General features: G+C 35.3%; 1 protein-coding gene across 5 annotated transcripts in view; it reads left to right on the forward strand.

Moving 5' to 3' along the window:
- SNF4Agamma (SNF4/AMP-activated protein kinase gamma subunit) overlaps positions 1 to 20,602 on the forward strand; it is a 69,179-nt gene that overhangs the window by 16,466 nt on the left and 32,111 nt on the right. For 4 of the 5 annotated variants that reach the window (XM_089857749.1, XM_089857748.1, XM_089857750.1 and 1 more), the window contains 3 exons: positions 12,141 to 12,423; positions 12,515 to 12,832; positions 13,790 to 13,983. In XM_089857749.1, the coding sequence (XP_089713875.1) occupies positions 12,141 to 12,423; positions 12,515 to 12,832; positions 13,790 to 13,983 (795 nt within the window). Of the gene's footprint in view, positions 1 to 8,643; positions 9,024 to 12,140; positions 12,424 to 12,514; positions 12,833 to 13,789; positions 13,984 to 20,602 lie in introns of those variants that run through there. The other variant, XM_089857751.1, reaches the window with a different exon arrangement.

Genomic DNA, 20,602 nt, shown 5'->3' on the forward strand with positions numbered 1-20,602 from the left:
TTGGACTGCATCGCGTGACCGTGGTCGCTTCAAATGTGAAACTCGGCCATGATGGGGTTAACGATCGGTAGTAGAAACTAGAAAGCTTTTGTTTTTTAGTAGGCGACTTCGAGTCTCCTTTCAGACATTGTATTATTTGCACTGCAGCAGAGAGTGGCACAAAAATATGCATACGCCAAGGCTTAAGCTAGACTCGAGTCTAGACGTCACGTCGGTCGGTCTACCCACAAAAATATTCAGTTACAACCCTTAATTATTATTAAGAGAAGAAAAAATAGCAGACGACATTAATTGATTTTTATTCCTTTAGAAAATAATATTAATAATATTAGGTTATATTTGGTTCAAGCAGTCGTATCGTAAAGACAGTTTGACAAATGGAAGTTTAACTTAATTAAAAATAATTTCAACTTAATTCTATTGTAATTATATATTTTAGCAAAATTAACCTACGACCTATAGTTTTCAGACAAGGAGGGTTTATACTATTTACACAAGGAGATTAGGCTATTTGCCAGAGTACACTGTTTTCCAAGTAACCTGGCCCTCCTTGTGTAAATGGTATGAATCCTCCTAGCCACTGCTACCACCGAAACTCCGAAATGCTCATAGTCTAAAAATAGATACCAGCAAATGTAATGGTTTGTGGAAAATTCTTGTAAAAATAAAGTTTAGCTTTAGAAAGATGGATCAATAATGCAACGATAACATACTTCTCGAAGAATCTCGATGCACCATAATAAATAAATAAATAAACAAATAAATAAACTTGGAACTGAGTTAGATTTATTAATTAAAATATTACTCTTTGCATGAAATAAATAAATAAATAAATTTAGCTTTAGGTGGGTCAATAATGCAAAGCCATAAATATTTCTTATAACAAGATAAAGTCGGCCTCAAATCGTTCGGATACGGCCAATCTCCAACGCAAACGTCCCAACAAAAAAATAAACAAGAGTCTATTACAGTTAAACAAACGCGACATCAGAGTAAACATCTTATCGTGTATCTAAAGATGTCCTAAAAGATCAATAATGACACTCCCTATGATGTTTCCGTTGAATATAATACGGTTAAAGGGGTAAAAGTGCCATTAGTGTGTTTGTTATATATATGAAAAGCTATCAAAGACAGCAGACATTCCTTACAAAAAGAGTTCATTGCAGTTTGGCTTGCTTCCCCGAATTGGATGAAAAGCATTCATCAAGAGATGGTTCATCTTGAGATAAGGCAATTCTTTCTTAGAATGAGTAGAGTTACTATTGAAAATGACCAATTTTTCTATGGGATGTATGACCCCTTTATAGGTTGTTATATCATTTATTTATGAGGAATTGAATTAATTAAATAAATAAATAAATAGTTAATGATTATTTTGAGAAAAATTATAATTTGCGTAGTTGTTGAGTTAAGTGTCTTGGAAGCCGGTTATTCAACTTTGTACATTCCAAATTCCCACTCAATTTATTAATATTTTTTATTTTTAATCTAAATTATGGAATTAATTTTTTTGAAAAATATTTTAATAAATAAATAAAATATTCCGATTCGTTATTTTTATTAATATTATTTAAATATTTTCGAAAATGGAATTTAAACTTTAACGTTATCCCAATAACAAGTACGTGTATGTATTTAAATTTGAATATAAATTAAAAATTGGAAGAGGGGGGGGGGGTAATATGGGTAGGGGAGAGAAAAACAGGTCGTGGAATTTAAAGGAGAGTATCTCTTTCCCAATTTTTTTTCTTTATTTTTTATGAAAAAGAAATGCCCAAATTTCACTTTTAGTTTCGTGGGCGTTGAAAGGTAAAACTTTTAAATTAAAAAAACCCCAGGCCTATATTCAGGTTATTCCAGTTCAAATGTCTTAAGCCTTGGTTTCCGTCTGCGCTTTCAACAGCGTTCAATATTCCCAAAATATTTTGACTCTGCTAGCTAAGGTCCCTAAAGAAAAATCTGCAAGTTGGGTCCCTCGCTCAAAGGTTACCTGGTTCGAATCCACAAAATCTGAGGCCATAATTGTTTAAAATAATAATAATAAAAATAACATAGACAAATTATATAAATATGTACGTAATACTGGCATTACTTGGTAATGGTAAAACCATTTAGTCCTAGGTTGTAGCAGTATTTTTTATTATTCGTGGAATCCCCCTGTACTTGTAGTCTTGTACAATACTAGGAACAACACATTACTAAACTCTACAGCTATGACCTAATTTGAACCACGGCCAACTCTAATCTACCTTTGCGAGTACCGTTGAAGCTGTCGAGTAGGCAATAGGTGACGAATCTCAATTTTTTTATTTAAGCCACTAACAGTAAAACGTTTAAACGTAGGAATGGGTAATTATGAATAATTTGGAAATTGTAATTAGACCTATATAACTTTTGGTTGCTCATTAATAATAATAATTAGGGAAAATAGGCAGGGGTAATTACGGTGTCAAATATAAACGAAAATTGGTTTGAAATAAAGACCGGGCGGGTAATTTTGTTTTTTACCCCAAAATTGGGGCACCGAAAAATAAGAGAGAGAGGTTAAGAAATTGGCCAATTATTTAAATTGAACTAAAATGGGTACAAGCGCTTTTAAATTCAAATCTATTAATTTTTCAAATTAAGCTAAGTGAAATTTAAACTTAACGAAATTAAAATATAGATTTTATTACACGTTTTAGTTTCTTAAACTCTCTATACTGGCGACAACTTTCTATAACTTTCTTGAAATTTCACTTTCTTTAAAATGAAGGAAAGTTACTTAGGAAACTATTATATTTCAAGGTATTTTCGAGCATTAAATGAAATTGGAGCCATTATTTATGATTTAAATTTTAGATTTTACTGGAAAAAGGGTATATATTTCCCTATTGAAACAAGGTATTTGACTAAAATTCGAGATATTACAAAATACCTTTTAATGCCTTGAAGGAAATTTTCAAGTGAAAAACGAATTTATTGCCTTTTATCTTTAGTAACTTATCTACGATAATTTTGGCTGCTATATAAAATTCCGCGTTGTCGTTTATGGCTTAGATACTATATAGTATTTGAGCGTCTTATTTTCAGGGTTCATACAATTTTTGGAAAATCGATTTTCCCTCAGTTTTCCAGGAGTGGTCTTTTATAATTAAAGCAAACACTTCAGAGCAAGCTTATTCAAACCTCATAAATTCCCTGAATTTTACTAAAAAATTCTAAATTTCCTTGACTTTTCCCTGGGTTTTTCAAACCTCGCAAATTTCCCTGAATTTTACAAAAAAATTCGAAATTTCCTTGACTTTTCTATTAAATATTAATTTTCCAGGTTTGTACGAACCCTTCTTTTAAAAAATAATTAAAAGCAATAAAAGATTAAGGCGCTTTTTACATTTCGGTAGTCTTATTGAACAATAAACAGTTAGTTTTTCGATGTAAACGTACTCTGAACCTTTGACTATACTAAAGCGTTAGTGTTAGTTCATCACAACAAACCCTACCCTCCCCAGCTGTACATAACGATCATATTCTTATTACTGACGCTTTTGGGGCCCATTTGAAGCAGCTGACAATAATACCCCTCGATAGCATCCGTGGGAAAGTGTGCCCTTGTAACCCGTAAAACTGGTTCGATTAGAATTGGAAACGCAGTGGTTTTGATAAGGAAATGGCTTCTATTATAAATTGCCAAAATCGAAAAGCGAGATTTTGCCGGAGAATCGATCGCGATGCTGCAAAGAGAGAGGGGCCACTGGCGAGTACGCGTCCTGAGGTCGGGGAAATCCGGAAGTGAGGAAGGAAGGACGGCCGCTTGTGGGCCACGAGGTAGAGCCAACATTTTAGGGGCAATAACCGACGCGCCAAAACTGGGTCTTCCCGGAATTTCTCTTTTTATCTCGCGTGAGGTTTCGGGGCACCGCCATTTTAGCGGCGCATCATGGCACGTAAAGCTCATTTTTGCGCGCATATAATTTATATAATTCCTTGAATTTAAGCTCAATGTTTTAGTTGGAAGTTTAATAACATTTTGTAAAACCAAGAAATGGATTTAAGAGTACCTCGATCATGTATTGCGTAAAAAACTATTAAGTTACATTACAACTAGTAATTTAATATTTAATTTTATGGTGTAATACTTATAAACAAATTACTTCTTAGAAAAAACACGTAACAACCTTTATTTTTTGTTCAATTCCAAGTAAAAATTATTTGTTTCCTCGTAATAATTTTCCTCCCATTGACCCAGAAAATAACGCGCGAAATATTTACCCGCGCCATTTTTAGTACAGTGAGTGAGCACGTGCTCCGTTCCGGTTTGGCGCCATATCAAAAATTGCGCAACTATAAGGTGTATTACTATTATTATTATTATTATTATTATTATTATTTTTTCTTTGCGCGCGCGCGAGAGGAAAGTGTCACCACGTGCTGCATGCGCGTGGATAAAAATATTTCCCGCCAAAATGGATGGTTACTATGACAACCAGTCCATAGCATGGCAATCCACGCTTCATTGATATCCAGATAATGTGATTCCAATTTTGGCACGCGTGGCTATAAATATAAAAAGAAATATGATGGACACGATGTCACGATATTATCATCAGAAATTTGACCCCATTTCTTTCCGGGCTGATAAATAATTTGTCCAACGTTTTGACAGAAGGGAATTTATTATTATTATTCTTCATATTGCAAATAAAAATATTTTAAGAGTTCATCAACAAAACGCCCCTTTTATAATTAAGTTATCATTTTTTCTCTCTTTATTAAGTTTAAGATTTGTAATTTTACAGACTCGCGAAACTGGTTTCCATATCTGTATTATATTAAGTCTTTGAGTGGCTTGGTTTTGGCCTTTAAATATTAACAACCAACCAAAACCGGTTTGAACGACGGTAAACTAAGCCACTAAAATACTATATAGGCGTTAATATCTTTGACATAGTTAAAAAGAGTGAAATTTGGACTTTATCAGTCATTTACCTGGGGTGCCCTTATCAAAGGCACGCTTATTTAGATCATTTAAATGCCTCTTCAGACGAAGAAAAAAATTGTTTGACTCAACTATAGATTCGAATCCCATAATTGTAGGTACCGTCTGAATTGGCCTTAATTTAGATAATAAATTCCCGTGATTTCAGATTAAGGGTTAGTGATTATCGAATCTCCGTTTAAAAAGTGATTGTATTTTAATAAAATAAAATCTCTCTGTTTTTTCGCTAACGTTCAAAGGTTGTTTAGAAAGTTTCGTATACCTTTACTATAATAGTGATAAAGTGAAAATGTAACTACTTTTTTTCGTCGCTTACTTGTATCAATCCGCGTATCGATTAAAATTGTGTCATTTTTATAGTCAACAGACATCTATATATAAGTCAAAAGTCCTTATTGATTGATTGACAAGTTGTAAATCAACTCCCAGTCCAATCCAAAACAAACCACTTTAATATTTAGAAAAAGGCCCTACTTTTAAGGTATAATTATGTTATGTTACCTGAACTTTTCCTTTAAAATTTGGCTCTCTGGAATCTAGAGTCTTATTGATACAAACAAGGCTTACGTCAGAGGGTACAGAGTTGAAAAGTTCAGCGACCCCGTCAGGGGGAAAACAGATTGGCAACTAAATCAAAAGAGACTCTTTGTTTCTTTTCTTTTCAAAAAGAAAAAACATGTAGTCTTTCAGTACCTTAGAAATATGTTTGAACCATATCATTTCTAATCAATAACGAAGGCTTTACGGGGTTCCATCTAAGACGCCAAGATCGTATAGGAATTCTTCGGGGTTTATACATAGTTTTCAGACAAGGAGGATGGATACCTGTTACACCAAGAGGCCAGGCTACTCCGTACTGCACTCTGTCCGCCAAATAGCCTGGACTCCTGCTGTTTAAATGCAGTATTAATACTCCTAGTCTGAAACTATGTTTACAAAGTCCCAATTTTATTGGATTTTTATTTTTCTTTTTCTTTGAAAACATCCGTTCCAGAGATTAGCACCAATTTTGAGAGTTTTTGACTAACTTCCATTTTGAAGAAAGGGCAGGGCGGATAGCAAGGCCTGTTAGTTAGAATTGCATCTTACCCTGGCAATTTTCTGTCAAATTTATTACATTCTGTATAGTATTTTAGATATTGGTTTTGGCAGGGGTTGTTTATGGGAAATTCGGATTGATAATAAAAATAACTGATTTTATTGCCCAATCCGAGAGTTTAGTTACTTAAGTCCAAGGTGGAAGATTTAAGGGCAATTTTTCAGCAATTTCCGTTAATGCTACAGCCAACAACCTACACCCTGTATATTAAAATATATTTGCTACCGAAATTTTCAGGTAGGAAAGGGTTAAAACGATGCTGTCACGCCATCTATGAGGGGATTTTAAAACCAATATTTATTAATTACTTCAAGGAGTACGTCAAATCTGAACTTAATCTCGTCAATTAATTTAAACATTTTTTATAATAATAATAATAATAAAAAATCCATTTAACGTAACCCTATCCCTTGAAACGTCAAAAAAAGACCCCCATCGGAATGACCCTGTGGTCATCAAATATAATGGCTATCCTAAAGAAGCGGGGCGGTCATCTCAAATTTCCTAAATTAGAAAAAGTAAACCAATCTCTCCATAATTGCCTTCCAAGTTTCACCCTTCATCCCACCTCGAAAAATACCGAAACGCAATACACGCGAAGGTATACCCCATACCTATGATATCACTGTACTCTCCTTTCGATTGATATCTCTAGGCCAATAGAAGGTCAACGCGAGGAGGTGAAATTAATATTATCTCGGTAAATATCAGCAGAGAGAGACACACAAGGGTCTAAGTAAGATAGAGTGAGAAAGAACCCTCACTTGGAAGGCACTCCAAGGCTAAAATGTCAATTATTACCACCATAAGTTCATAAGATATGTTCCTTCCATAAGTTTGTAAATTCTGGTAACTTAAAAACTGGAGCTTGTAATTTTGAAGTGAGTGAGTGAGGTAGGTCATAGATTCAGGGTAAAGCGAAGACGCCTGGTGAGGCTCTGCTGTCAAATTCGGGCTTAGTAATGCAGACTAAATAGGAACTAGATGGAACTTGGTCCTGCATGCAAAATTAACCACCACCGAGTGTACTTAGGACTTCAATTGACTTGCTTCCGTCGTTCTCCTTCTCGAACTAGTTATCTCGAGCTGTAAGTCCATCTCAGTAGCATTACGAAGTATAGGAAGTGTACCTCATACTTATGGAAGGAACATATCACTTATAAACTTATGTTATACCCGGGTACCAGCTCTGTCTCTCTCTCTCTCTCGAGGTGGCTTCAATGCTTATTTTTCATTTTCCCGCTTATGTTTATCATTGTCACGTCTTTTTCTTTCAAGGACATGTTGTTGTGATCGATCTTAGACCAACTAATAAACAACAAACACTACAGCAAAACATTTCTTTTTTTTTTCTTCTTTTCTTTCTTCCCGGAGTCCAAATTCCAAACTCTATAACTCATACACGTGATTAAATTAAAGGTTTTATGAAATGACATTGGTTCCCACATAAGCTAATAATAATACGGGGGTATAGAAAAGAATACGCCGTTGTTGAATTTTCCCTTTAAAGCCACCACCATTTTGACCCTTCAACTTTAAGAGGTCAAAACTTTGGTTTATCAAAAAAGATAGGGCGTCTTAATTGCGAAATCCTTTAAGAGTGGGATATGCGTATTTCTTCTCTTCCCATTTATGCTAAAAAAGGACTAAAAATCATGGATCGAGGTAAAGATATTTGAAAATAAAATCTAATTGGTGTATTGTGTTGGGTAGAAATGAGTGTGAACATAGCCCTAATTGTTTTTCGCGATAACCCAAATTGCCTTTTTCGAGATAGCCCTAATTGTCTTCTATACCATAGCTCTAATTTCCTTCTATACCATAGCCCTAATTGCCTTCTACGTCATAGCCCCAATTGTCTTCTATACCATAGCCCCAATTGTCTTCTATACCATAGCCCTAATTGTCTTCTACGAAATAGTCCTAATTGCCTTCTACGAAATAGCCCTAAATTTACTCTACGCCATAGCCCAAAACCTTTCTTTACGCGATAGCCCTAATTGCCCTTTATCCAATGATGCTAAATACGTTTTATAACATAAAATACTCGGAAACTTATTCTATATTTATACAAACAACCATGCATTCACGAAGACGAATAATTTTCCTGGTAGTTAAATGACATCACTTATGTCGTCGAACAAATTCCCAAAATAAAAATAAAAATTATAAAACAAAAAGTTAAAGTTACAATAAGACAAGATGAAGAAGGAAGAGACGAGGTGTTTAAAAAAAAGTTCCCTACTATTACGTAACAATCCGGATATAGATATCCAATCATGTACCCTGGCGCGCTAAAACGACACGTCAAGCGCCGCAACCAACAAAAGAAGACAAGAAAATAAAATCCTCTTCTTTTATTTTAATTTCTATTTGGGAAAAGTCTAGGCCTAGGGACCTAGGCCTAGTATTTATTGCCTCAGCTCGCCAGCAGTCCCAGCACCACCCTTTCTAGAGTTGGTTGGGGGTTCTCTGATTAGATTAAACAGCACGAGCGAAAATTGGCTATAGCGTGAATTTATTTTCTCGCGCGCTGCAGTGCACGCTGCAGTTCAGTTCAAGCCCGGCTCTCGACGTGAACGCGCGCGTGAAAATTAAGGGCTCCCGGATTGGCACGTGCTAGGGACAACATATCATTTCCCTAGAGTAGAAAGAGAGAGAGAGGGCCCTTCACAAAGCTATTGGGATTTTAGAAGCCCAAGAGCAAAGAACGCCTCGAGGAGGAGAGTGGATTGGAGTTAAGACTTAAGAGAAAAGATCTTTTTTGCAATTTTGCTTCGGTGTGTGTGTTTAGTTGGTGATAATTATTAACTATACGTTTCGTTCGTGTCATTGGTGATTCATTAAAAAAATAAAAGGGCAAATTTTATTTAAAATATTATAATAATATCGTGTGTTCAGTAAAGACAATTTTTCACGACGGGGAATACTAATCATAATATGGTGAGTTGTTAATAATTAAATTTTAAAATATTGAATTGTAATTAAAACATCGATATATTTTGATATTTTGCTAGTTAATTCGTAATTTTAATTGAATATCGTGCTCAATTATCAATTCCACGTTTTTGTCTTGACGTTAAGGACTTTGCTTGTTTGTTTTTTTGCAAGGGGAAGCCAAATTAAAGCAATAAATTGAATTGACCGTCAATTTCTTTAAAAATTAATTTATTGGGACTTCATTTATATCGAGGGGTCGGCCAGTAACTGAATACGAGCCGTACCTTTAACTATACAAAATGGATGGATCTTTAAAAGCCTTGAAAGAATCTAAGAGTGATTAGCCCCTCCCGGATCGGTGGTTTTAATCGCCTTAAAAGAGAGCTTAGAAAATCATAGCGCGGTCTGTAAACCTTACTGTTCATCACTCCAAGGTCATTTCTAAAAATAGAGAATTAAACCCTCGTAAATCAATTAAGACCAATTCAAGCTCGGTGGTACGGAAGAAGTCGATAAATGCGAAGTAAAAACACGAGAGTGTAATATAATCCTAACTCCTTGTAAAATAAAAATAAATAAAACAAATATCTGCATCTATTTTTAAATGAAGCGTGAAAATTCATAGGGGAAAAAAAGACTCGTTTTAAGGACGTTTTAGCATCTTTCTCTTAGTTAAAGTTTCGTTCCAAGACACTCTGAAGAGAGACGTGGTGCGTTCTTTTCTTGCCAAAATATTTTCTAGATCACCCCGGGGGGCTGAAGGGGGAAAGGGGAAATCTCTATTTGAGATAAAAGGGTTACATATTAAATGAAGTTTAAAACAACATAGCAAAAATGCCTGCCTCCTCTCTACACCTTAACTACATACACGTTAAGGTAAACCGAGATATACGTAAGAGATGCTCTAGAATGCAGCAGCGATTGCGAAATATCATGTATTTTTAATTTTTAAATTAGGTCTATCCTTTCTAAGAATTTATTAAGTTCTCCCCAAGAATATGGAACTTGTGAAATTTTTAATTTTGCTCGAAATAGTTTAAAGTAAAATCTGCGTTAATTTGATAACATACGCGGGAATTTATTTAATTTGTCCAAAGAATATTGAATTAAAACTAATTTTGTTTAAAAATATAGAATTAAAACTAATTTGGTCTAAAAATATTGAATTAAAAGTAATTTTGTCCAAATAATATTGAAGTAAAAGTAATTTAGCCCAAAGAAAATTGAAGTAAAAGTAATTTAGCCCAAAGAAAATTGAAGTAAAGCTATAGCCCTTGCAAGGAATTTTTCCTGAAACAAAGACGAGGTATTTTGGCCCTTTGTGTTGTTGCCATATTTTGGGGGAAAATATTGATTTACGCTTAGAAAAGTGGCCGAAAATGAGCTGGGGCCATTTTAAAAATTGCAGGCTTGATTTACGCGAGATAATATTTCGGTAAACAATCTCAGTGTCCTTCCAATAGGATCGACCAACCCCCCCCCCCCGGACGGAACTCGACTAAAAGCCCCAATTAATTAAAAACAAAGGCCATCAAAATAAACTTCTAAATCAAAACATGATCTTAAGAATCTTAAGAAAACCAACGATAATTAGGTAGTATCTTGAGAAAAAGTACTTAAATTAAGCCTTTCAAAATTGAAACCAAGGCTAAAGAATTACCTATTTTAGTTTAAACATTTCCTCACTCACAAATTTCCCTGAGTTTTTTTTTTCAACCATTTATTTCCCAGGTTTGTATGAACCCTGTTAACTAATACTGTTGATATAATTTCTGGAATGTTAATAACGAACGTACGAAATGGAATTCCTTCCGGATGAATAATTATTGAATTACGAAAAGGTTAATTAAGTCAGGAGATATAATTAATTGCATTGGCCAGATTTACGAGGTTCAAATCACTTCCCTTGGAAAACAGTCCCCCATTTCCCAATTATAGAGAAAAGGTTTCAAATGAAGTTAGGAGTAGTGATTTGTCCCTCGGAATTTTCAAACGTTTGCAGTTGATACGTGTCTAAAGCAACTCGATAAACAAGTTTTAATTTTCCCATAGAAATTCGGAACCATTTTTAATTATAAATTTCAGTTTTTAATCATATTTTCCATTAACGTGGCGCACTTATTTTTGTTACGTTACTTAGGAATATATAAAGCAAAATTACAAGAGTGGTTGCCTAGCAACGGAATTCTTTTATTATTTCGGTGTCCCGGTAAAATTGATGATACCAGAGAAAGTTGTCAGTTAGGAAGAGAGATTTTTGTCGCCATAAATTTGCATAATATAACGCGTGATAAGTTTTAAAGGGATACTAAAATGATCCCTATAAATAGCGGAAATGCACTGGCTATAAAATTTTTCACTAAATGGGGTCAATGGAATCTAACAAACCATCAAATATAAAGTATTTCATTTGAACAATCATTCTTTCATATCTGCCAAAAATTCCAGACAAGACTTGACAAAAACGCGATAGCAAAAAGATTTAATTTAAATTACACAAACACTGTTGATAACAATAAAAGTCGACGTAACCCAATTTTACCATCAACGATGTGATATCTCGAGAGTACAAATAAATGCCATTGTTAAAGATTAAATCTACTAGACACACAAAGAGAGCGGTGTACATAAGACAGCACTTTTATCAAAAAACCCCTCCCCCAAAAAATAATAAAAAAGTTTAAAGTTACGTGATCCGAAGAAAGATGGCGATACTCTCTAAGACTAAGAAAGAAATCGAAGAAAAGTTGCGTTTTTTAATAGATGAGATGGTTGCACCCCGCGTTTTTATTAGATGAGATGGTTGCACCCCGCGTTTTTATTAGATGAGATGGTTGAACCTCGCGTTTCAATAGCCCCTTCCAAAAAGTTTGACTGCCTTGTGCATCTTGTTGTTTAAGTTCTTCGCGCATGCGCACTTGGAGCTAAAAAACGTCATATCTAGGTTGTGATTAAGGCTATGCGGGGAAACTACTTCCTGTTTGTAGGAAGAACTGAACTGACTCAGACTAAGAAATTTTTTCAAAACTTTTTGGAAGGGGCTATTGATTAATATTCCTACTTCTCTTAATTATAAATAATTAATATTAATCACTTTCTTTAATTTTGTTTAATTAACAGGAGTCGAGCGCGTTAATTCTTCCAACGATTGTGGCCGAAGATTTTGACCGCCAGCAGCAATTATTGATGGCCAAAGGAAATCAATGCGGAGGTGAAAATGGCGGGAAAAGTCCAATATCTCCATTGGCTGGAGATCCTCCGGTGATCGGGGAGGATGGACTGGATCTCTTCGAAGAGAATCCAAATTGTATCGGAAGTTTCGGATCAGGGGGAAGTGGGAGGAACTTCCGAGTTAGATCCCTGTCGGGCGGGACGCATAGGGTCACTGGGGCCCCACCAGGAGGTAAGTAGTACTTTCCAACTAAGGACAGTTCATTCGTTAGCACTTTTAAAGCTTCAAACTAATTTTGGTAAATTAAAATTATTCTTCGTAGGCGGTGGAAGTTCTCACACTCTTCCTTTGAGGGACGCCTTGACTGGTCGAATGCGACGCCAATCGGGTGACGATGCCCTGACGGGGGTCAGCCCTTCCCGTAAATCGCTGCTTCTGGATGCCTTCCGACCCCGATCGAAATCGGACAGTAAATCGAAACGACCCACGCTGATGTCGCACATCAGGAACAGTTTCATGTCGTCTTCCTTGTCCAGTGGCGGAGTTCAAAGTGGTTCTTCGCCCCTTCCTTCGGGGTCAAGGTCGACCCCCGTTTCACCGCCCAGTAATCATCACTCGCCCAATAGCCCCGGTTGTATAGGTAAGCTATGTCATGACCTACGCTTTGACCTTAATGCTGACCCGAGTATTGAACAAAGAATTCCGATTATAAGATAAGATAAGACAAAGGAATAAAGCTATGCATCCGAGAGAAAGAAAATATTTTTGGCAAAGCCAAAATTCGGGGCAAGCTTTACCCTGAAAGGGGGGGGGGATATATTTTAGGAAACAATGCATTGTTGCAAATAAACAACAAGTAAACATTAGTGGAGCGATTCTTCCTTTCCATGCTTCAAACTGATTTACAAGTAACGATTGTTAAGAAAGAAAAAAAAGCTGTTGTAAAACGCATTTATTGATCTTTAAGCTTTAAGAATAAAAATCGGATAAATGCGTTGAGAATACTGGAAAATAGTTTCAAGTTTATCGATAAACGTATAGGGGAGTTTACTTCAAAGAGAGAGTGAAACAATTCTTAAATTCAAAATAATTGAATTACGTCGTAACTGCTTGATTTTCTGCCAACACAATAGACCTTTTAGACCTAATAAAAGGGAGTAGTAGGCAACCCTCAGCATCGGGGAGGACATGCAGGGGGTTGATACATGTGTGCCATCCGTCTGTGCAAATGCACTCTCATGTCATACAAAAAGCCTACAGCACAGGCGCCAAAAAACGAGATGGAAGGCAAAGTTTTACCCCCCCGTGTCTTTCCCTCTTCTCTTTCTTAGTTACATCGACGTAATGGTGTATAGATATTTCTGAAAACGTAGTAAGACTATCCCTTTACACTACACCTTATCGTATTGTTATGTTAAAAATTCCACTTTGACTTTATAAGATTACGATAAGTCGATAAAAACCAATTGATAAAATGCGTCACTGTGTCTGCCTAAAATCTTTGTTTGAGTCGACGTAAATCATAATTTGTATTTAGAGTTTGTCAAAATGCCTTTACCGAAAGAACTATTTCAAAACGCTCTTCCTTCGTTTTTAGGAAGCAACAATCACCATTCTCATTCGCCGCTCGAATTCTTGACCAGTTCTTTGGGTCGTCCGAGATCGGGCTCGGACAGTCATCGAAGTGGACCCACAGGTCACGTCGCCAAAGTTTTAACCGAGATCTTCCGAGGCCGATCGCATTCCGTTACCAGCGATATTAGGGCCAATAATAACAACCAACATCCAAAGGTAAGACGAAAAACCCCCTTTTTTATGTTCCTAATTTGCATATTTATTAATTAGGCAAAAATCACGCAATTTTAATTAAAACGTAATCAAAAATATTAGTAGAAAATTAAGAAATAATTTTAGAGTTAATTAATTACGCCAGTGTTTTAAATGGATCATAATTGCGATAAACCTTAAGTCATTAAAATTATAATTTGCATATTCCTGGCAAGGACAAACAACTTAATTAAAATTTTAATTAAAAAATAAATATTTGAAGTAATTTAATTTTAATTTATCCAAGCGATTTATCCCTCGTGTTAAATTATCATAATTTCGATTAAAGTTAAGTTAAGTCATTAGTTAAGCTTGAGAGTTGGGTACTACTCGCTTAATCTTAATTAGTTATATAATTTAATTCAAAAACATTTTGCCCTAAGAAAGAATGCAAATAGGGAAACGTAATAGGGTATTTATTCAAATATGAAACCTATTACGCAATAGCGTCGTTGTATATTCCCTAATTTTGCGGTCATGACCTAAAGTGCTTTGACCCTTTTCCCCCTTGATCCATATACGTGACGTCATTTTATACATTTGGCGACCTCGCGCCGCCTCAATCGATAATACTTCGACCAAACCTCCGTCTCGTCTAGAGCTAGAGCTAGAAAGCCCGCAAAAAAACCGAGTGAGAAGAACAAATTTCTGTCAAATAGTTCAAATCGCTTAAGATGCGGGGCTGCAATTTCTTTTGCAATATTGCTCCTTCGTCTTGAAGAACTTTAAATGATTATTAAAGTTTTTATTTAGCCTTTGAGCGGCGGAGGTTTTTAGGCAGATAGACAAGACGCTCATGGACTATTTTATTGGAAATTATTTCATTTAGGTTTTAAATATATTGCGTAATTACCCTATAAGAGTACAGTGAACATGGTCCTATGGGCAATCAATTTTAAGTCGAAAATGAACACCCTGTACATTAAATAAAAATTTCCTAAATAATTCAAATCTTCAATTTGAATTTAAATTCGTAGAATAAATCTGACAACAACACTTGTCTCGAAAAATATGTAAATAAATGAAAAATGCAAACAAATCTCAATCCCTCTCGTACATTTGCGTTGGCGTTGATATGAAAACAGCGATCCTTAAAGTGAGGGTGAAATGGAAAAATAAAATGATTTTTTATGGATTCTTCTAGAATGAAATTTATCGCGAGATTTGATAAAATTTGAGTGCGACGTGACAATCGTGACCACGAGAATTTTGCTAAACAAAGATCGGCAAGGAGTTAGGCGATTGGGTGGAGTTACTTATTTAAAATTATCCATGAAATCTCATCAAACTTATTGCAATTTTAAAATCATTCGGAGACAGTATTTCTTGGATGTTTCACTACTTTATTTTGCATTTCACCCTCCCTTTAACACCGGAAACAATATCCCGAAAAGCACTAGCGCGGCGCATTGATACGAAATGTAAAAGGTTCCATTATAAAGAAAGTAGTTAACGTGGCAAAAACACGGAGAAGGTAATGAAATCAAAAGAAAATTGCATCTACTCGGGGTTGCAATTTGGAAGCGCCCGCCGGAATGGAATGGGATGGGACGCGCCAAGGAGGAGGAAAGTACTCTACTTGGATTTGAAAAGAACAGAGATTCCGTTTCGAGATTAATAATGACGTTGCCATGGAAACGTGATCGCTCTCTCTCCAGAGAGTCGAGCCCGGACGACGTTCCATGGTTCCATCCGACAAACGAACGACAGAAAAAGAATGAAGTGCAGGAACAGGAAGGAAGAGAGAATTATTGGATTGCAGCGCCTTGACTTTCTAATTACTTTTAAACAGGACCAGGGGATTTACTGGGACCCCCCCCCAATCACACGCGCCTGCCTTTAAACAGATCTTAAACAGTTGTATTTTAATTAATTTCTTAAAAATTACCTTGATATACTTCCCAGAAAAAAAGCTAAATGCATCTTTTTGAGCGATTTTGAGCCAAAAAGGGTTAAATTATATTTTGCCATTTAGGCCTTAAATTTGTTTTGGAGTTAAGATTGGATGCAGTATTTGAAGGATGACCCAGGCTTAAATTTATTTAAGAAACTGATTAAGACATTGATTTCTAATTTAAATCAATTAAGGGGTCATCCCTAAAACACTTCAATCAAATCATAGCTCCATTTGAAAGTGTCATTAATTAAATAAGTTAAAACTTAATTAATATCAAGAATATTTTTTCAAATCTTTTAGACTAGAAAGTTATAAAAATCGATAGGAGAAATAAAAACCTAATAAAAAAATAATTCTTAATCGTGAACTGGTTTTAATAAGCATGACGTTTTTAATATATATATATACGTTTAAATAAATTATTAATCAGATGGGGATTACGATATTATTAAATTTCCCAAAAAGTTGTCTAGCTGGCCTAAACACGGTTAGAGTGTATTCAACTCTAGCATAGTTCGGGGACATATTCAATGCCGAAAAGTCAAATAATTTGCGGCAGCGGCGGTTTCCAACCGCGAACAATATTGAGGCCATGGGCATTTTATTTATCAAAACCACCAAAATTCAAAAAACTCCCCTTCATTCAGTACTACCTCTATCTATTAAAATCTAACTTTCCTTTTCGCATTGAAATTATTCTTACAAATCTCAAATGTTAACAGAATGTGAAAATGAAATACGTAATGTATATAATTTATGCTGTGTTGACTGATAGCAATCGGCTACCATGGAGCGTGATCTATAGAAAGGTTAGCCGCGCTGTAGGAAAAGAGAGATTTAAATCGCTCCTTGTAAAATGCCAATTAATATTATGGGAGGTATTTAATATTATAAAATCGGAGAACAATGTTCTACTAAAACTAACTTTACTTCGGAATAAAAAAAAAAATTGGCGGGAAACTAAAAGAAGCGCACGTGGTAATTTAAAAGGCGCGCGCTCACGAGATAGAGAGAGCATGCGATTTTTCCCGCGTGGAGGAGCTCATATGATGATTTCTCGAGCGTCCGGTCCGGTCCGGTTGCTAGGGTACCGGGCAACCAGTTTTTTCCCAAGTCCTTCTCGTCCTCTTTAGAGAGTGTTTACTATTTTCAATGAACCAACAAAATCTTCCTGGGTAATCTCACGGACTAAAACCATGGAACTCACTGGGAGAAAGTGAGAGTGAGAGAGAAAACTCCCCTAGGAGCTTGAAGGAAAACTGCGTCTTGTTTTCCTTCTACCAGCTGACTAGGGGTGTCACGTGACCCCCCAGTTTTCTAGGCCTAAGCCAGCCGGGGCGGGGAGCGACTAGCGAACGCAAAGTTATAAACTCATCGAAGGCAGGATGATTTTTCCGCAATTTTAAATCATTCCGTTCTCCGCTTTCGGAATAGAAACCGCGTCGCGCGGGAATACCGCGTGTTTCGCGCCAATATTATTATTTTTTTCTTTTTAATTATAAGAAATATTAAAATATTTATTAAATAAACAAGTCATGCTTTAGCCGGGCAATATTTCGCGTTGGTTTTTCTTACGGTCCGAATTATTTATTTATTGGTTTTTTTGTTGTTGTTGCAAAAGTGTCCGTTTATAATAAACGACCATAATGGAATATCACAAAAGTTACAATTCACCGGCATCGGCCACAGCGTCACCACGACGTCACAGTGTCTACAATACAGCAGTAGCTAATAAAAATCGCAGCCTATCCCTCGATTCGCATAGACTTAGTTCGCAATTGCAATGGATTTGGAAGGTAAAGAGACAATTATTTTTATAAATCAGTAGAATTTAAGTGTTGCCAGTCATTTGCAAGTGCAATTCAATCGCTATCTACAAGAACAGATACTGAAAAGCTTGTAGAATTCTGTTAAATTCAGTAAATATCATTCAGTTACTTCCAAACCTGAATAATGTATGAGATGCTCCTCTAATAACAAATTTCTCCAGCCCCTTTTGGTGCACATTATTTTTAACATGTGTAACTTATTTTTACTGTCATACTTATGGTTGTCTTGTTACTTTAGTTTCTACGCTTGGGTACGTTACGCTACGTGGAAAAAGGGGGGGGGGGTTAAAGGTCACTTGGGAGGATGAAATCTTCAACCGGGGAAAGAAGGAAGTCATACACGAGGGGTAAATCACTCCTCACTAAGTTGTAATTTTTTTTCTTTTTTGGTTACGTAAATTCTTTGAGATTCGTTTTATTTTGGTGACGATAAACGTTGACAGTGACTTACCCCTCGTTATTCAACCACCGAAACGCGAGAAAAACAACGTAATTGCTTATCATCAAAATTAATTTTCCATCCTGTAAAAATTTCCCGCACTTTATTTTTTTCCTGGTTTCCCCTATTTAATATTCCCAGTTAAATTAATCAATATCAGGTGATGAAAATTATTTGGTTACTTAACTTTTCAAAAAATGGTTATAAACTAAGCATATATTAAATTTAAGCCAATAAAATTAAAAGTCTTACGACAATTATGTCGGCATAATATATATCATATCGTTTGTCACAATTTCCAAAGTTTTTTTTTTTTAAAAAAGTGCAGTGTTAAAATTCCAAAAGAAATTTCACGTGATAACTTGGTCACCAAGCCACTAAAATACTATATTTTTATAGGATAATTTGGTCACCAAGCCACTGAAACACTATATATTTATACGATCTTACAAAGACGTAAAATTATAGTTAATTTTTCAAAAATTTTAAATATAATCAATTTTACTTCCAAAGACATTAAAATATATCTTATTATTTTCTTTTTAATAATAATAAAGTTGATTAAAGTTTTATGGTTAATAAAGCGATAAAACACCCTTAAATTTACCGGACCCATCTGGCATAACGTATCCTTAATTCTAAACCCTTATCTATTTAACATATTTATTATTTTCGGAATTTTCACTACGAAGATTAAAAAATTTTATCATCTTTTCCGATAAAACCCTTCTCTCTCGAAAAACGAGGATAATAAAATAATATTTTCCTCTGATAGCAAATTAAATGGCGTCGTCATCACGATTATCTAACACAGAATTTCTCTAAATTTCTCCGCGCTTGGTCTCTCCTTTATTCATTCAACAGTATTAAAAAGAAAATAAAATAAAAACCGTATCAATAACTATGGTCCATTAATAATGAGATATTTCTTTGGCTTAGCTACTATTTTGATTCCAAGGTTTCAAGTACAAGTGAATTAACTCTGTTGTTTTAAAATCTGTTATAACTTAGACATCCGCAGGAGCGTTAATGTTAATCCCATTGAGGTTAAGTTTATGAACATTTTGCTTCATTACTCCGGCCCTGATTTTTGTAACTCCAAGTAGTTAGTACCGTCCGAAAGGGGAGAAATAGGGCTATGACATACTCAAAGGACATCCCCGTATCTCTAGTAGAACCAGAGTTATGAACCTCCAAAGTTGGGTGTATGCTATTCCTATGGAGGGGGTATGTTTATGAACATTTTGCTTAATTACTCCGCCCCTGTTTACCCTCCAAAGTGAGCTATCAAGAAAACCTGCAGTTAATACATTATTTCCATAATCAAACCCTTAACGTAATTTGCACCTTTCCTTTGAACCCAAAGACAAAGAGAAGGAAAATTAAAGTCTAGAGCTTGCGTTAGCTTTCAACGAGGTGAAACCAACAACAAGACGCAATCAATAAATTCATCCACGCAAGAGAACTAATGTATGATCGAGCACGAAACTCAATTAATGATGAAATTTACATTTCTTTTATTCGCCCCCCCCCCTTGAATTTCAACGTTACGCTTTAATAACAACAATTCTTTCTTTATTTTTATTCACCCAATCTTAAAATGAGTAAAATATTCCCAAGGAAACCTTGTTAAATAAACTCCTTCCAAGATTGTAAGTAACCAATAAATAAAACCAGCAAAGGTGGTCCGAATTAGGGATTTTAGGCTGCCGCTTAGCAACCGAATTTTTGCAATTCAATGAAATGAAAAATGCCTTGCTATTAGAGAATTCAGTAGTGTCATTCCAGGGTTCGGACGATTTAATTTTAATATATTGAAAATCCCTAACTTTTCCAGCTTATCACTGACCAAATTTTTAACATTATCCCTGACCATTTTAAGTACGTATTAACCAGAGTCCACTTCATCACAACACCAGGCCCATATTTAGCATTGTTCGAAGCATGGCTTGGTTTGATGTACCAACCAAATCCCTGACCTTACCCAGACTTTTCAAGAAAAAATTTCTAACTTTTTCCCACATTTTCCAAATCCCTGACTTATCCAGGTTCCTTACGAACCCTGAAAAACGTCAGACTATTTCCAAATTAACAAAGACGTCACCATTTTTAATTGAAAATACGTCGCGAAAATATTAAAAATTTCTCCGTTGTTAAAATATTGTCGCCATCAGCTACACTTGGCATTTTTAGAGTCTTCTATTGTTTTAGAACTATTATATAAAGGAAAAAGGTTGTCCCGGGGGGAATCTCAGCCCACACACGCAAAGGTCAAAGGTAAATCAATCAATGATTTTAGTTAAACGCCCTCAAACTATACTATTACATATATATGATTGTACCCAAAGATTTAGAACCCACCCACCCTTAAATCGATATTTAAAAAAAGAAGAAAAAGAAATATCATTTGAAATCGCT

The sequence above is a fragment of the Phalangium opilio genome, unplaced genomic scaffold (genome assembly GCF_054372755.1).
Source record: "Phalangium opilio isolate 3A_F unplaced genomic scaffold, DU_Popi_V2 ptg000011l_1, whole genome shotgun sequence".
NCBI lineage: Eukaryota > Metazoa > Arthropoda > Arachnida > Opiliones > Phalangiidae > Phalangium > Phalangium opilio.